This window comes from Sylvia atricapilla, chromosome 3 (genome assembly GCF_009819655.1).
Source record: "Sylvia atricapilla isolate bSylAtr1 chromosome 3, bSylAtr1.pri, whole genome shotgun sequence".
Classification (NCBI taxonomy): Eukaryota; Metazoa; Chordata; class Aves; order Passeriformes; family Sylviidae; genus Sylvia; species Sylvia atricapilla.
In genome coordinates this window covers 54,330,981-54,347,979 of record NC_089142.1, presented here as the reverse complement: position 1 = coordinate 54,347,979, position 16,999 = coordinate 54,330,981, and the positions used below count along the sequence as shown (strand labels likewise).

At 39.7% G+C, this 16,999-nt stretch overlaps 2 protein-coding genes across 8 annotated transcripts in view; one reads left to right on the top strand and one right to left on the bottom strand.

Annotated features, from left to right (window-relative positions):
• Window positions 1-9,011, top strand: part of SAMD3 (sterile alpha motif domain containing 3) — a 35,960-nt gene extending 26,949 nt beyond the window's left edge. Inside the window, exons 7-10 of the mRNA XM_066315376.1 lie at window positions 5,801-6,004; window positions 6,378-6,549; window positions 8,195-8,277; window positions 8,520-9,011. Of these exons, the coding sequence (XP_066171473.1) occupies window positions 5,801-6,004; window positions 6,378-6,549; window positions 8,195-8,277; window positions 8,520-8,798 (738 nt within the window). The 3' untranslated portion in view covers window positions 8,799-9,011. The remainder of the gene's footprint in view (window positions 1-5,800; window positions 6,005-6,377; window positions 6,550-8,194; window positions 8,278-8,519) is intronic.
• Window positions 9,012-10,700: 1,689 nt separating this feature from the next.
• Window positions 10,701-16,999, bottom strand: part of L3MBTL3 (L3MBTL histone methyl-lysine binding protein 3) — a 78,600-nt gene continuing 72,301 nt past the window's right edge. For all 7 annotated transcript variants that reach the window (XM_066315370.1, XM_066315373.1, XM_066315371.1 and 4 more), the window contains 3 exons: window positions 15,906-16,069; window positions 15,083-15,145; window positions 10,701-12,614 (listed from right to left, as the gene is read on the bottom strand). In XM_066315370.1, coding sequence (XP_066171467.1) covers window positions 12,471-12,614; window positions 15,083-15,145; window positions 15,906-16,069 — 371 coding nt within the window. In that variant the 3' untranslated portion in view covers window positions 10,701-12,470. The remainder of the gene's footprint in view (window positions 12,615-15,082; window positions 15,146-15,905; window positions 16,070-16,999) is intronic.

The window sequence follows — 16,999 nt, the reverse complement described above, 5'->3', positions numbered from 1 at the left end:
CTCATATATACCTCTGTAACTCCACTGAATTCACTCTCTCAAACTGAGGAGCCAGTAGGTCCTGTTGGTATTCTTCAGAAAAGAGACCTCTGTCTTTGTCCTTAGCAACAGTTAGGCTGCATTTACCATGCAAGAATTGGTGAAAACCCATGTAAAGAGCAAGAGGTGTCTGCTGCCCACACCAGAGGCACTTTCATCACTCTTTGATTAGGCAGTCGTGTTACTTTGGTGTTGACATTCATGTCCTTTGCGATTTATGATGCTGGCTTTCAACAGCAGCTGAAAGCTTAGACCTTGGAGATCACATCATGCATAAGAATTGCTCCCTCCCTCCTGGCAAACTGATGTAGCAGTTTCACTGCCTTGGCTGTGACACTGTTTCATAAAAGTGCCCTGCTAGCTGGGGTTTTTTTACAAGAAGGTGCTAATACAGTCTCATATCTTGGGAAGAATCAAGATTCATCAGAAGGACATTTAGGAATCAGGCCTTTATTTTGAAATCCACCTCCAATCAAATTACTATCCTCTTGCTTCAGGAGATGAGAGGAATTAGGAATTTGGAGTCTAGTAGTTTTTTGTTTGTATGTTTTCTTGCTTTAATGTGAGAATCTTAACACAATCTACTTATCTATGATTCCAAGTAGAACTGTGAATATCAGGTGAGGAGTCATAGTCAAAAGGTATCTGGAGTGTAGGCAAAGAGCCTTACAACCTGTGTGGCTCCCAGACTCGATGTCTTCAGTCACAGACACCTGAGATGCCAAGAAGTCAAGTTTGTGGCTATGGGCACTAAGGGATGGGCTCCCTACTGCTGTCACACTTTGACTGTGAATCCAACAGAATGAGCAGGAGCCTTGGCAGGACCATCCTGCAGGCTAGGGCTAGGTTACTCTGACAGACAGGTACTGAATATCCTCTGCTTGTCTCATTAACTTCCTTTCCACATCCCTTTTCTTTTTTCCCCTGTTCTGCTGCATTTCTCATGAGCTTGTGATGATAAGGCAGCTTCTTATTTAAAGACACTGGGATAAATTATTGTTTGCTCCAGAAATAATTTTTTTAATATCAAAATGTTATTGTTTAAAAAGAAAGGAAACCCTTTACATTATAAACTAAGTATGCACATTGCATACTTAGAACAAGACAAAGTTCTGTACACAAAAATAATCAAATATCACCACTCAATGTTCTTATTGTTGCAACTGAAATGGGTGTTACTGGTGACACAACTGAAAATCTGGCCGGAGGAGTTGGGTGACCTCAAGAAATAAGGATTCCTCATTTAATGAGGTTATTTTATTTTATTCTGTCTGGCATACATGATGAAGCTGTGGCTTCTTCACACATTGAGACAAGAGATACCAGCTTTGGTCTAGATAGGATTGGTTTTGCACAGTATCAAAATAACTGAGATTTAACCTTATGGTAAATTTTTACTGGCATATTGCTGTGTTGTAACTGGCTTTCTTGCTTTGATGGTTGAAGTGGAGAGGATCTAGTCCTCCCTAAATAAGCAAGTGTTGGGTTGATAAACCAGTTCAGAAACCAACTTCCCAAACCCAGATTTCTCCTGCAATGTTAAAGTTAGCTACAAAATATTTTAAATTACACTTGGAACCCTTATCCCATCAAACAGGTGTCCAGCTGAGCTCTCATTTCCACCAAAAGAAAGCTACCTCTCACCTTTCCACGCATCTAAAAAACCAACTTGTTCACAATCAAAGTTGGAAAGATTACAGATAGTGATTGCTTTAAGCAGGATGAACACTACAAGGAGACCAATTCTAACACTGACTTCTGCTTGTATTACTCCCAGGTAATAGATGATTTACACTACAAAGTTTGGTCTTCCATTGCTGTTTTTTCCCACTTATAAATAGCTATGACAGCAATCTTTCTTTATACTACTTCCATATTTCCATTGGTAGCTTGGCATGGCCATTGGTGAAAATGTTAAATGGTCTCCTTTAGCTAATTAATAACATCATTAGCTAAACTAGCTCTCAAGGACAGGGCTGAGCACAGGGATAGTTCACCAAATCAAGCAGTGTTTGCCTTGACAAGAGGGCTGGAGAGAAGCTGGCCTAAAGATCACAACTTCTTCTTGGTGTTTGTTTCTAAGCAACCCAGTCAGTCAGTCTGTGGTTACAGCACACTGGGTCAAGTTGTTTTGCTTTCTTGTCTCTGCAAGTAGGACACTGAAGGTGACAGGCCCTCAGGGAATGAGCCACCATGTTCCACATCAGCTGGCTGAAGAAGTTCCTGCTTTATGGGCAGGAGGCCTGAAAGCAGACCCACAGGAGAAACCAGTAGTGATAGATCTGTTTGGAGTCAGAGACTTCAAGCTAGCTCTTGCACAGCATAAAAAACATAAATGTAATTTTAAAAGCCCCAGTAGCTGCCCAGATCTGTGTGTGTGAGAAAGCGTGGGTATCTTGAGACTGACAAGAATGGGTCATCCCTTGGTTCTGTGAACTGGTCACAGTGAAGCAAGGGACAGACTGTTCAACTAAGGGCAAGTCAGCAGCTTAAGGAAAAGCTAAATGGCCTAACTGGGAATATGTGAATACTAGGATGGTATTCATAGTAGTAACCAATATAAATTACATACCAGAAATCATCAAAGGCTGATGCAGGAAGCTTGCAGAGATGACACACCAGCAGCAAAAAAACCCTCTGATTACTCTAAGTGATCTGATGGAGATTTACACAGAATTATTTGTGTGGCTTTCTGCCTTTTCTGCACTGGTTATAAAGGCTTTCTCATCCAGACAGAAGTAAGAGCCTGATGCTGCTAAGGAACAGGACTGCTCAAGGTGCACTCCCTAGGTATGGGAAGGCTGGCAGAATATAAAGCCATACCAGAAAAACTAAATAGATTTGGAAGGAATCTCAGTAGGTGAGTTCAGATGATCACATTACTGGGACCATTCTCCATGGGCAGCATCAGGGCATCTGTCTCGAGACTGGTGTGTCAGTACAGGGGACAGAATAATTCACTACAGTGAGCAATAACACATTTCCAGGATCAAGGACTTGTGCAAAATTTTCAGTGGTGTCCAAGGATAAACCAGGTAATTTTTAATTAGGATTTTCTCAGGAAACAGGATATTAGATAATTGCAGGTAGCTAATTTGATGCCAGATTCTAGAGTTTTGGGAGAGAGCTAGAGAACATACGGACCAAGAAACCTTCTGTTTCCACTAGCCAAGTTGGTAAGACCTATAATGCAGACCTAAGAGATGAACACATTAGGAAGGAATCAACTAAGTTTCAGTAAACAGACATAATTCTTCACAAATTCATTAGTTCTTTGAAGTATTCAACAACCCTGAGGACAGAGGCAATCCAGCTGATATAGTTTACTTTAAATTCAGAAGAGATTTTTAGCACATGCCTTTCAAAGGCTCTTAGAGGATATAATCTGAGGGGATAAACAGGAAGGTCCTTGAATGGATAAGCAGTTAAAAGATAGAACAAACAAGGCTGTGCAGAAATGGTTGGAGTTTACAGTGGAAAAGATTATGAATGCTTAGTTAAAGCAGTTCAATGTATTTCTAAATTACATGGAAAAAGTAGACTAGTTGGCAGATTATATTTTGTGTTGCTATCAAGGATACTAAAGACAAAGACCAAGGACCTCATTCCAGGGGGGGAAAACCCAGCAGATAAAATTCAGTTCTGATAAATGTAAAATAAGTCACAAGGAGAAAACTCAGTTCTAACAACACTTACAGTGATGGACCCTGAGCTTATTAAGTACCATTCACAAATGCTATTTTTATCCTAGGCCAAAGAATATCTGGCACAATGCTAAGCAGCAGTCAAAAAAAAAAAATTGATTACACAGAATTACTTAGGAAAGGAACAAAAGCCAATGCATTATTCCACTCTATGCCTGTGTAGTGTCCCATTATCTCAACAAGTACTTTAAGTTATACTGCATCTATTTCATAACGGCTGTAGTGAAATTAGAAAACATGCAAAGACAGTAACAAAGATGATTGAATGTATGGACAAGCTTTCATACGTGGAATGATTAAATAGCTCAGGATGGTTTTGGCTGGAAAAGAGATGGCTGAGGACAGAATATGACATATCTATAAAACTACAGTGGCATGGAGATGATGAATAGGTTTTGAATCCAGTATGATAACAGAAGGCAGAAGTACCACAAGAAAAACAAATAAATGCATTTCCTCTGACAGTATATACTTAAACTGCCAAATTTAAGGCAGGATTTTGTGGAAAGTATGATTTTATGAGAGTTGGAAAAGTGACTGAGAGAAGTAATTGAAAGAGAAAAAAAATCTACTGAAGGCTATATAACTATAAATACTGAAGACTATTAAGTATAAAGTTTGGGAGTCCACAAACCCCAGTGTAGTGAGGTCTTGACAGAACTCACAGGAAGTACCACCATCATTTATACCTTTTCCCAGCACCTCTCCCAGGCAGGTAGGGGAGGGTATGGTACTAAGTTGTCCCACCTCCACTGCTCCTGTGCACTGAGGAAGAGGTCAGGACTGCCTACACAAGCTGGTCACAAACAAACATTACTGTGGTAACACAATGAAGACTGAAATCCTCGATTAGAGAGAGTGCAGACTGTGCTGTGACTGAACCTTAGCAAGGGCCAGGGAGTCATGCAGGGGTCACGCTGGGTATCTGTCCTGCATGCAAATCTTATTTTCTTCTGTGATCCCAGTGGCTATTTGGATCTATGGATATATACTAGGAGAGAGATAGGTTTTTCACTGCATACTTTGTGCAACCACTCTTGGAATATCACATGCACGATTTTAAAGGATGTTAATTAAGATGGAAAGTTTAATTACACATGCAGAGCACTGTAAAGTGGTTTGGGATGTTGTGTTTCACAGCTCTGTGTTGGAAATGTTCTGGGGAACATTATGAAGCGTCTCAACTCCCTCTGGCACTGACCCACAGGCCACCTATATGTGTAGTGACAGCTGCATCAGTGTCAATACAAACAGGAAAAGCCTGAGGATGGTATCTGCAGCCTGAGGTGGTATCTGCTGGTATCTGCAGCTGATGGTAATGCAGCCTGAGGATGGTATCTGCACATCTCAATGTCCCTCAGCTTGCTCTAGTGAGCAAATTCACTGATGGATAAGCTACACAAACTCAGGCTACTCTTATTGGTATACTGCTTTGGATAGTCACCCCTCCTCTTAGTAATTACTTAGTAATTACCTCAGGGACAATAATGATAATTTTGAGGAAGATTGTTAACTATCCTCAATTACAAAAATACTTTTTGAAAACACTAATAGTCAAACTGCTTAAATAATGGTTTTCAATTATTTTAAGTTCAGCTGATCTCCTTGGGGGTAAAAATTCCAGCTGCATAAATGTGAAAGTTCGTTGTCCCGCTTTTAGGACCTGTACTGCTAAGAGGAAAATATAATTTCTCTTGGTAATACAGAGTTAATATTGCTAAATACTGAATTGTCATTAGAACTGACTACGTATTTCCAATAAACCACAATGAGACAAACCAGACACAGAATAAAGAATTTCATGAATGGCCTCAAATATGCAATTTGAGCTTGGGGGACTTGGCTGAGAAGTATAGTTTTATATGAAAACAGACCTTAGACTAACTTAGAATATGGGGGTGAGTTCAGAGAGCTGGAACTGAAACCTCATTACCCTTTCTGCTGAGCTTGACCACACCCTAATCATAGAGGTCGCATCAAATAACACAAGCTAAAAAAGCTAAATAATCAGGTAAAAAGGCTGATTTATTATAATTCTGTTCTTCATTTCTTCATAGGAAGAACGTGCTCATCTTAAAGGCAGTGCAATGGATTCACATATTAAGTGGCTTAATCAAGAATACATGAAAACTCAGAGGAACTGGGAAGAAGTAGATAACAGGATGAATGTGACAATAGAAATACGGAGAAAGATGATCAGTGATAAGGCACCTTTAAAAGATATTCTTAGATTATTTCCTTTCTTAAGATGCCCTTATCAGGTAAGAGAGCTATTTATAATGACATTGAATTCTGTGTTATAGACGATATACATCTGTAGGCATGTATTTCACAGGATGTTTCCGTTGAAGTATCCATCAGCAATGTTCTCCTTACTCTAACTCATATTTTTGCAACTAATCTCATTTTGAAAGGTTCATCAGTTCAATTCTGAGTTAAATGTGCCACACATACCACCAGGGTCACTCTTTGGTGTTATTTGATGTATTCCTTCCCTGCTTTGAAAAAAATTTAAATCACCCTCTTGAGTTTATAATCTTATTTAACTGAGTTTTATCCTGTCTTCAAAGTGCATGTATTGTTTACAGTTTTGGCTTTGAGGTTTGCAATACCAAATATTTGTTTTTCTTTTAGCTTTTTAGGGAGTTCCAGCTTCTCACACACACGGACATTTATAAGAGAACAGTCGAGATTTTGGAGATTTATTCAGAAAACATATTGTCCTTGTACGTGGTGAGGAATAATCCAATTAACATTATGCTGCAAGAAAATCTGAAGCAGCACACAGAGGAAGACGTTCTGAAATGTCAGTACAAATCTCCTATGCTCTGAGTATCAGAGTTTTGTTGTAGCTAATTGTTCTTACTTATATAACTAAACTAGTTTCAATTGTACTGCAAACACTTTTCAAAAATGTTACGGTTTCTTTGAAAATATATAGTGATGGTGAAGCATTGAGAATAAAAGCTACTAAATTAGTAGGAAAATTAAGTCAGTCAAGTATTCAAACTTTTTTTTTCACTGAATAAAAGACTGCAGGTTTGATAAAGTAAGTAATTACCTTTAAATAAGTATTGCTAGATGAGCAGAAGTATGTATTTCTAGATACATAAGTGCCTATTATTTTCTAAAAATACCCACAGAAAACCAATTTTCTGCTTTAGAAGTAGCCCCATTAAAAAAAGGCACAATTTCCTTTACAAGGCAAGTTTCTATGGTTATAATCTTTATCCCAGTAAAATTAAAGAAGTAATTCCCACTAACCATTTCAGGTACCTCATCTCTGCAGACACACTGCAGAAGAAAGGCACAGACTGGTACCTCTGGTGAGGTGCATGTACCTTGGCATGTTTGGCTCCCTGGCTGTGGGGGAGCAAACACCTGCTGACACTCAGCTTCCTTCTTTCAGTCTGGAAGTCTGGGGAGTGTGGTGCTGCACTACAAAACTTTTCAAGTCACTCAGAATTGCCATTCTTCCCCTGTTGCCACTGCCTATACCCAAACCTAGCTCTCTAAGTCTTCCTTAGACTCCCTTTCTGTCAAACAGAAAGGATGTTCAGGATGTTCATCCAAGGTCACACGATGTGAACACATGTGTCCTGTAGCAGTTTCACTCAGGTTATTGCCAGGTCATCTTTGAAAGAAGCAAGCAGTGTAGGTTAAAATTCTGAGGGTTTCCTTTGTGAACATTTAAAACAAAAGTACTCATGATAGATTAAAATTCTTCAAGGAATAGTCTAATCCAGAAAGCCTTTATGGACTTTCTTTTCATAGCTTTGGCCAAGGAAATCTATGGATATAGTAACTCATTTCCCCTTTTCTTGTATAGCATATCAAAATCTCATATAGAGAGATTTTGACTCATACCTTAGTAAATCCCAAGGCTTTACTTTTCTGTTTTTCTCTCACAAACAGCTTGACCTGGCACCTAGGTAATAAATTCATAGCAAGGTAAGTTCAGTGAAGCACCTAACACCAGAAGCCTGACCTGCAAAAAAAAGTTAGAGTCAGTAACAGCTGAGCCAGAGGGATAGCAGGTACCAGGTACCAGGAGGTTCTGTGGCACCAGCTGGTACCAGAGCCTTCAGAGTCCTGGCAATACGAGTCCCTGGACATCCAGTTCACTGGGAAGAGAGGAGTTGGGGAAGGACAGACTCAGCTCACAAACTCAACTAATAGCAACCCAAAGGCCAACTTACTTATTGTGAGGAAAATTGAATTGCAATGCTGAGTAGCAGAGTCCAATGAATTATTTGGACACTAATGTCCATTACCAGTTGAGTGGCCTAAATATTGGCTGTGGTACAAACTACTCTTCAAAGTGGACTGAACAATAGCTCCACTACTGAGCTGTTAACTATTACATAGGCTGCAATCTGTTTTTCCAAGATGATACTGCAGTGCCAGAAAGTTTTCCTTTGTAATTTAGTAGAAATCCTTGCCTTTGACAGGTATGAAAATGACTGCTGCATGTTTACTTCTGCCAGAGGTCTTTGGAGATGATTCCAGTCTGTTTGCTGCAGTGAATGAGGAGGTAGGAGACAGAGCACCAGCAGCCTTGGTCTCTCTTCCTTTCATCACCTGCATACACACATCACCTGGCTTTTTGGTGGCTCACTTAGTTCTGGGAAGAGGTGACGTTGGCCTGCCTTTTTAGTAGAAATACTCATAGAAATACTACCTAACTTCAAAGCAGTGTTATCAGGTTTCATTCTCTGGCCTGTTCATCATAGCAATGCTGTGGCATCCTTTGAAATACCCTTTTTTGAAATTTAGGTAAAGGCAGTGACACCAGTGCTGGAAGTGAAAAATCCCTTCAACATGAATTCATGCGAGTTTGCCCTGTACATAGAAAGGGAAGAGTTAGCCCAGCTCGATGACTGCACCATGGCTCTGGCATCACTGGTGGCTGCATTCCATGTGTTTGATATCCCATGCCCAAAGAGAATCCGCAGAACGCTGAACTTCCTGGAGTCCCTGGTCTTTGAGGTGAGGAACCCAGCATCCCTGCCCACCCCAGGAGGACCTGGAGGCACCCAAGCATGCAGTATCTGATGGTGCACCCAGCACTCCTCTCAGGAGTATCTGATATTTTGTCAAAATAAATCCCTTTGTGCCATTCTTTCTACTGAAAGTGTATGTATATTTAAAAGTTATGTTCAAGTAATACCCTCCTTTTTGTATTGTACTGGCTACTTTAAAAAAATTTAAACTCATGAAGTTTCATTATTTTAAATGTGGATTTTAGAACAGTCTAGAGATAATAAAATTTTCTAGATTACTTATGTATGTATTATGTATTATTTTTCTATATGGAGCATTTGAAAAATTCAGATATTTTGATTGTAAGAATTAAAAAAATTGTGAGCCAACATGAGCATTTCACTGCTTTAGATGGTTATACAAAAAGTTTTGAAATAGCACAAACAAAACATTTACTTATTACCATTATGTCATAATATTACGATTGCTGAGAGCCTAATATAATAATTTTTGTGGTTTAAAATGGTGGGCCTGATTTTTAATTTGCAGGATGATGAGTTTTTACTGTTTTCTTCTTGCGTGAAACATTTTGTTTTAACGTTAATCCTGAGTTTTCTAAGTAGGGATTCTAAGATGAGCTCTCAAAGTAGCAAGAATGACTTATCTAGGATGCTGCCATGTGCATTGGTAACCACAGCTTTAGTGCTGCAGAGGAATGCCTCATTTTCTTTCCAAATTTGCTCCCCAGAACAAATCAGCTTTCTCCACATGGTGACTCTGTCTGCCCACACAGTGGACGCCCTCTCTTCTTCCACAGCCTTCTCTTTTCCCCAACATTCTTAACTCCTATCTATTATTCTAACATCCCTCTCTCTATTCTTAACTCCTATCTGAAAATCCCAGGGGATACTGTCTGGCAGTGCATGCCTTTGGACAAGTGCCTGGTTATAGGAACAGCAGCCAGGAATCATTGCAGTAATTGGAAATAAAAACTGGCTTTTTATTAAAACACTGCTTTCTGTTAGAGACCAATCTCCCACCAGTTCCAAAAATGTCAGTGTAGGCAAAGCAGCACTTGTGGTAAACACTCAAACACAGCCTGGCAGATCACAGAAGCTTTGTTAAAGCTTGGCTGTGCAGGGGTGATTACGGTGGGAGATCCTTCAGGATGAGAGGACATGGTTATTTAATGGCCAAACTCTCTTGTTATAGGCTTAGGATTTTTCATATGGAAGGCAGGGTACAACCTTTACCAGTGTGAGGGCTGGGCTACCACTGATACAAAACAAAAACCAATGCCAAGTGCCCTTTCAGAGAGTCAGTAGGTCTGATGAGTGGTTTTAGTTTCCAAGTGAATTTTTTGGCTGTAGTTTTTGTAAAAGAGGTGGCTATGCTCAGCTACCTCATCACATGGGATACAAAAGTAAGGATTATGTATGTCCTCATTATTGTATGTGATAGCTGCGTGAATAAAAACTTGGGCTTAAGTGAGGTTTATTCTACGTCTTGTAAACAGTATTGATTCAAATCCATTTCTGAAACCACAGTACTTTGTAAGTAGTTGTATATAAAAATTCAGAGAGGTGCTAACATCCCCAAGTAATCTCTGTTGAGCTGAAATCTCTTTGTTGGTAGTCACTGTGGGCTGCAGACCTGGCAGACAGGACAGACACAAGAGGATAAAGGAAAACAAACTACACAGAAGGAGAGAATGAAAGAAAACAGAAGAATTTGGCTTTTTACTGATCTGCCTGTGCAACTTCAGCTGCTGCTGGTGACCAAATGCAGGACTATAAATGGCATTCTGATTGTAATGGCCAGGGAGATGTGAGCTTCGGGAGTGTTAAGTGGGAGAGCACACAGCAGTAGCTAAGTTGCTCTTTTAAAACTACTGGCCACACTGAGCTACAGTGAGGAATTACTGCACACCACACCATCAGGAGCAGCTGAGAATCCTGGGCACACACAAAGGTAACAGAGGCTTCAGTTCAGGTTTTATTTGTATTGTAGTACAATAAGAGTGCAATTTGAACGTACACATATTGAACAAAATGTAAAAATATTATTTATGCAATGCTATGGAAGGAAATTAACAGAGCAATGCAACTTAGTTAATACTGACCCTGTTTCACCTCATATTACGGCAGGTACCAGTCACCTACACGATCTGGAAGGGACACAGAGAGTGAAAACTTAAGAACTCCAGCCAAAGAAAAGCCTAGCAAAATCTGTGGGAAGATGTAAAATTCTCTCAGCTCTGTGCAACGGAAATGCTCTGTTTGTTCTCAGCTCTACAGCTGAGCAACTGCCCACTGCAGCACTAAACACAGGGCTGCCAAAAATCCTGATCCAACTCTTCTCTCTCTTCTTGCAAAGAAATAATCTGGAGCAGTCTTCAGTATCCAGGTAGCTAGGCTTTCTCCCATATAAAGTGCATCTGGTTTACATCTTGCATGTATATATACCAAGTGCAACGACTTTCCCTGTAAAATCGTTACAATAATTCTCCAAGAAAGGAAGTTGCCTCACCTCAGTACCTGCTGGTGACATCTGCAGCTTGCTTATGACCTAGTGAATTGCATGAATTTTACACCTAGGATGTGCTGGTGCACCACAAGCATTTAAGTATCCTTTTTCTTGTCCTTTGCCTTTCCCCCTATGCCTTATTCATTTATAAATCAGTTTTCAGCTAGAAAGTGGTGGGTAAAATAATTCTCCTGCCACTGGGAACACAAACCTCTGTTGACTATGAAACCAGGGTAGCAGTCCTAGCTTGAGCACAGTTTTTTTTATCCATTGTTGTGGATTGATGTTTCCTATGCTGAAGACTGGGAAGTGCAAACACAATTGAATATAATTTCTTTTCTGCTAATCTCCTTGCCTCAAAGTACTCCTATTTTCCTCCATGATCTGAACGACTGTAGCAAACTCCATGTAAATGGCTGGGACTCTATTGTGCAGCATAAACAAAAAGTCTTCTATGAAGTCAAACTTTATTTTTCAGTTGCAGCCTTCTCTATACTGGTCCTTTGATAAAATACATTAAAGATGCTGGTGGCAAAACTCACGTAACATTTTTGTAATCGTGCAAAAGTAAAAACATTCAGTTATCAAAAAAGCATTATAATTTCAACCCCAACAAGGTTTGTTTTGTTACAAGCAAACAGACAGTTTTATTATCTGTAAAGTAATATGCTGTAGCATAAAGTGTCACATATGTAACATTAAGTGTTTCATTTTTAAACTATGGCACAAATACACATTAGCCATAACAGTCTCATCTGGCTACCTGTAGCCTAATTTTTGGCTGATCAGTTTTTTATTTTGATAAAATGAAGTAAAAGCTTCTGAAAAGTAAAATGGGTACACGAAGTACAATTCAAGAATCCTTAGAAAATATTAACGTTCCCTTATATAATACAGCATAAATAATTAATGAAGGTTTTCTTGATGTCCAGAGAGGGTTAGGGATCCTAACCATCCATGGAGAATTAGCGCCATTAGTTTGGTAAATAAGACCAGCTGACTTGGTTGTTACACAGCACCTTCTCAAAAGCTTGAACACTTCCCAGAAGGATTTAGATGTCTACTGGCTCCAGGAGAATATAAATAGTCCACCAGTGCTGAACTTAAGTTTCTTCATTTCTGAGAGTCCTTACTCAACACTTCTAGTGACTCTTTGTGCTTTGAATAAAACATGAGCTCCAGTAGAGAAAGCTGGTTCGTGCACATTTTCCATTATCTTCAAAGTTCATTGTGTGAGTTTTTCTCTGCAGCTTTGAACATCAGAATGGAATTAAAGATTTTTAGGGCTGGTCCCAGTTTAATGCTCATTATTTTGACTATGTCTGATTGGGTCATTAGCAGAAATGCTTCTCCATCAATTTGCTTGAAAAGAAAAACACACAAAGCTATTAATAGGTCTGACAGTGCTGCAGTATAAACATGAAAAGAAAAGCCCCAGCAACTTCAGACAAAGTTAAGGACTGACTGAATACATGCACTTTCAAATACTTTCAGGAGAGCTTTGATTTCAACCTTTAGACAGATCAGCTGGTCCAAGAGAACAGGTTGATCTTCTTCCTGCTTGAAAACAACAGTCTGGCTAATTTTTAGCTAAACAGTTCTTATTTTCATACTGACAATATAAAACCTATTGAAAAGTAAAGTGGGTAAATTAAGTATAATTCAACTATACGGAAACACAGCAATGCTTTTAAACATCTTAGCTGTTCCTTTTATGCAAGCATCCATAGGGAAAGTTTCTGGATTTCACTCTCAGCTACAGAACTGGAATCCCCTTCAGGCCATCACTTCTCTGCTCACTAAACTGCAAATTGAAATGAATTTGATCCCAGATGAAAACAGGGGCCAGGCGGATTAAACTGGCCTCTTTGACACAAGTAGAATATTTCAAAACATGGAATATTTTTTCTTTGTAGTGTTGATATTTTACTAAACATTACAAATGAACATTCTCCCATGAGGAAATCACTCCCTAGGAGGAGTGCTAAATCCCAACACGAAGAGCCCCCAGGGTCCTCACTTACAGGGGCTTCAATGGGGCCAACATTTCCTATGTAACTTTTGGATTGCTTAGTTATCTATAGGTAAACTTTCAGTGGAACCTGAGCTTGATAGCTATACATAAAATGCAACTGTGGTTAAATCAGGAGCACAGCTTAGCCTTAAAAATACTAATCTGAGATAAAAAGAGTCTAAATTTCTGTAGGACTAGGAAACAAGTTTTCTGAATCAGACCAGCTGCAAAGGACACCCCAGCACTCTAAGCTGAGGAACACTGCAGTCAGAATAGCACCATGTGGTGACCCAAAATTACTTTCTACTCATATTGTACACAAAGCCAGACTTGGTGGGCTCAGAACTTGAAGTGTGTGAACTTGAGGCTGCCCAAATAAAAAGCTGAAGCATCTTAACAGAAGCAGGGTGAGGGTTCATTTCCATAGTAGAAATCTGAACCAGCATCTTCTACCTGCTGATGTCAGCTAGTCCATGCCTCAATAACTTCTCTGATCTCAGTGGGGGAGGTTTAATTTACTAGTCACAGACAAAGCCTGAGAGGCTGAATCCTAGAGAACGGAAATATTTTCTCACACCTCTGAGAATAAAAGTGTTAGGCATTCAACACCTTCGTGGCACTTGATTTTTGCTGACTCGATTAGCAATATGACAACTTCTATTTCTAAATTAATTGATGAGACACCCTAAGTGACATAGGGGAGATCCAGGCTTGAATAGTAAAATGCTCAGCATCTGAGCAAGTGCCAAATGCCCAGAGATATCAGTCCTTTGATATGCAGTTGTAATAGTCATTACAGTCTACAGCACAGCCTGAAAACTTCTGTTGCAGGAGATTAGCAGAGCCATCTGTATGCATTTTCCTCAGGAGGTGCCTTCTCAAGTCTAAGTACCACAATTATTCTTCACTTGAAAGGCTGGCTTACTCTGCCCATTCGGGTCCTCTGGCTGGGATAAGCACCCAGTGAAGTATTCACTCTGGCATCTGTGATCAAACTGCCTTCTTGCAGCTAAACATTACAGGAATAACAAACCTCTGAGTAGAAAAAAAATAAGACAACCTGGTTTATAAGGCCTAATGTATCTAAAAGCCCTCCATTTCCTAATGACAACTTTGGAAAAGCAATGTTCTCAGATGACAGAAATGCACACACGGCATGCTCACAAGGTGAGTACATGCTCCTTTGAACCTCATCAGAAATCTTCTCACTTCCTGCTCAGTTATATCATGTTCATAAATTGGTTGTATCAGGAGGAAGAGCATCAATAGCTAAATGAGATCAGACAAGATACAAGAGTTTTAAGAGATGGTTATCTTGAACCACTGTTCTGCTTTGTTTTACTTATTAACATCCTGCAGAACTAAAATAACATATTTGCTTGTAAATTTTGTCCAACCAGATCAAGAGAGAACAGTAGTAAATCACAAAGTTTGTAAGGGACAAAGTTGGAAAAACACCTGGCTGATACTTGGCTGGTTTTCTCTTTATTTTCTTCCTACTTTGTTATCTGAAAATCAACCTAATCTTCCACCCATTTGCCTCTGACTTTAAACAATATGGCATTGAAATAGGTTTGCCCAGGGAGGTGGTAGAGTCACCATCCCTGGAAGACTTTAAGAGGCATCTGGATCTGGTGCTGGCTGATAAGGTTTAAAGGTTACAGGGATAGTGCTGGGTTGGAGGGTTAGACCCAATATCTTAAAGATCTCTTCCAACCCTGATGATTCTATGATTCCATACACTTCATCCTACTAATTTATATGTATTTCTACCAAGCTTTGTTGTCTCTGTCTTTTTGAAATAAAAATCACGCACCTCATCTTTAAACACCTTGCCATGTTCTTCACATCCCGGTAAACTTCGTATAAATTCAGAGACCTGCCACCAAAGTATACAACAAAAGATTTAGTAAGACTCATGTTTTCTCAGAATAATCTTTAAGGCTGACAATCATTGAAGTCTTTTAGCTACTGTTTTTACAGTATCATATTAGGTGTTCCACCTTCTTCTGTAAGTGTATAGAGTCATGCTTCTTTTTTTCTCTGATTAAATGAGATCAAACTGCCTCAGGTGCAGAGAACAGTCACAGGTACTTGTGAAAGTAAAGCAATGACAAGATTCTGTCTGTCCAAGCATTCTTACATACCTGAACAGAGGCTCTAATCTTAAAATCAGGTGTTATGGCCTGACCATATCCATACAGTTCCTCTCTGCTCTATATTCTCACCCCCCAAAACAGTCTGCCACATCCAAACTATGCACCAGGAACAGCTTCTTGCTTCATGCAACCCCCTACACCATTCCTCCAGAATGTTTGTGTGGGGGCTAGATGTTGGCAGTGGAGACCATGAGCACTTGCTGGGCTGTACATTTAGTACTTCTCTTTACAACACCAGTGAATACATTTATACATATATACATGTATTTATCTGTATCAATACACATATGAATTAATATTGCTGCTTCTGGGGCTGGATGGCCGCAGAATGAGCATTTTGGGGATCAGTTACATTAGGACTGGCTGAGTCTAATCCTCTGAGTACTCATGTATTTTTCCTAATCTATGGGGATAATCTAAAGCTCTGAATCAACCTTCAAGGACAGTGGTAGTAAGACAGAAGACAAAGGGGGAACATACCTCATCTGTACTCCACTTAGAAACTTTACTGGCTGGGATCCCAGCTACACTTGGAAGGAGCTTGCTCTGCTGTTCCCAGCGCAAGGGTAGGCCAGGGATTTGCAATTTAGAAGACACGATAACTGGTTGAGAGAGAAGCCTCTGTGTGTTGGGTTCTTCAACATCTTCAGCAACAGGAAGCAAGAAAGAAGAATTAAATCCCTCAGCTGATTATGAGATCACTCACAGTAAAAGCACATTCATTTCTATTCATGGGCCCCCCCTACACAAGCTATACAGTTTCACTTGAATAGTGAAATGCCATGAATGCCACGCCAGAATTCCAAGTGCCATAACTGCTCTTCCACTAGTATGACTATCATCATATTGGCTCTCTATAAATATAACTACTCTTCCATGGAAGAAGTCTCTTTCAACACAACACAATTTAACATGCTATGTTAAGCTGTTAGCATAACACACCATAGGTCAAACAATTTTAAATATTTTGCTACAATAAATCACACCCACATTTAATAGTAGTATAGCAATACAAGAATTAACTTAATTTTGGGGTTGAGCTGTTAGAAAATCAAAAGTAGCACTGCACTGCTACAAAATTCCAAGTGAATCAGTTATACCGTTCCAGCCCACACAACATTTATGGCTCATCCCCAACAAAATGTTTTTTAGTTCTTCTGAGGAAAAAACGCAAATGTCTGCAAATTCTCTCCTTCCACTTAAACTGAATGCTTTGTTTGGAAAATAAGATTAAACTCCTCTGTGCTGCTTTTTATCTCACTCATCCATTATGAAGGAATGATCTCCCATCCCACTGCCCCCAAAGGTAATGTACTGGTGGGAGGGTGTCTTCAGACACATGCTGCTGTTGTCTGGAGAAAAGCAGCAGTTGCAGAGGTGTGCATCAGGAAAGAGCGAAGCATCATGCCTCAAATGATGTCAAACTGCATATGACATCCCTGTTCATTTAGATCCACTGGCAATGCAAAAGCAACAGGCCTGCTATCTGAACTCAGGCCCAAGTGCTTCCCAACTGCCAACTAAAACTGTGGAAAACCTCTGAAATTTGCTTCTTAATAAACAGCCAGCACAGT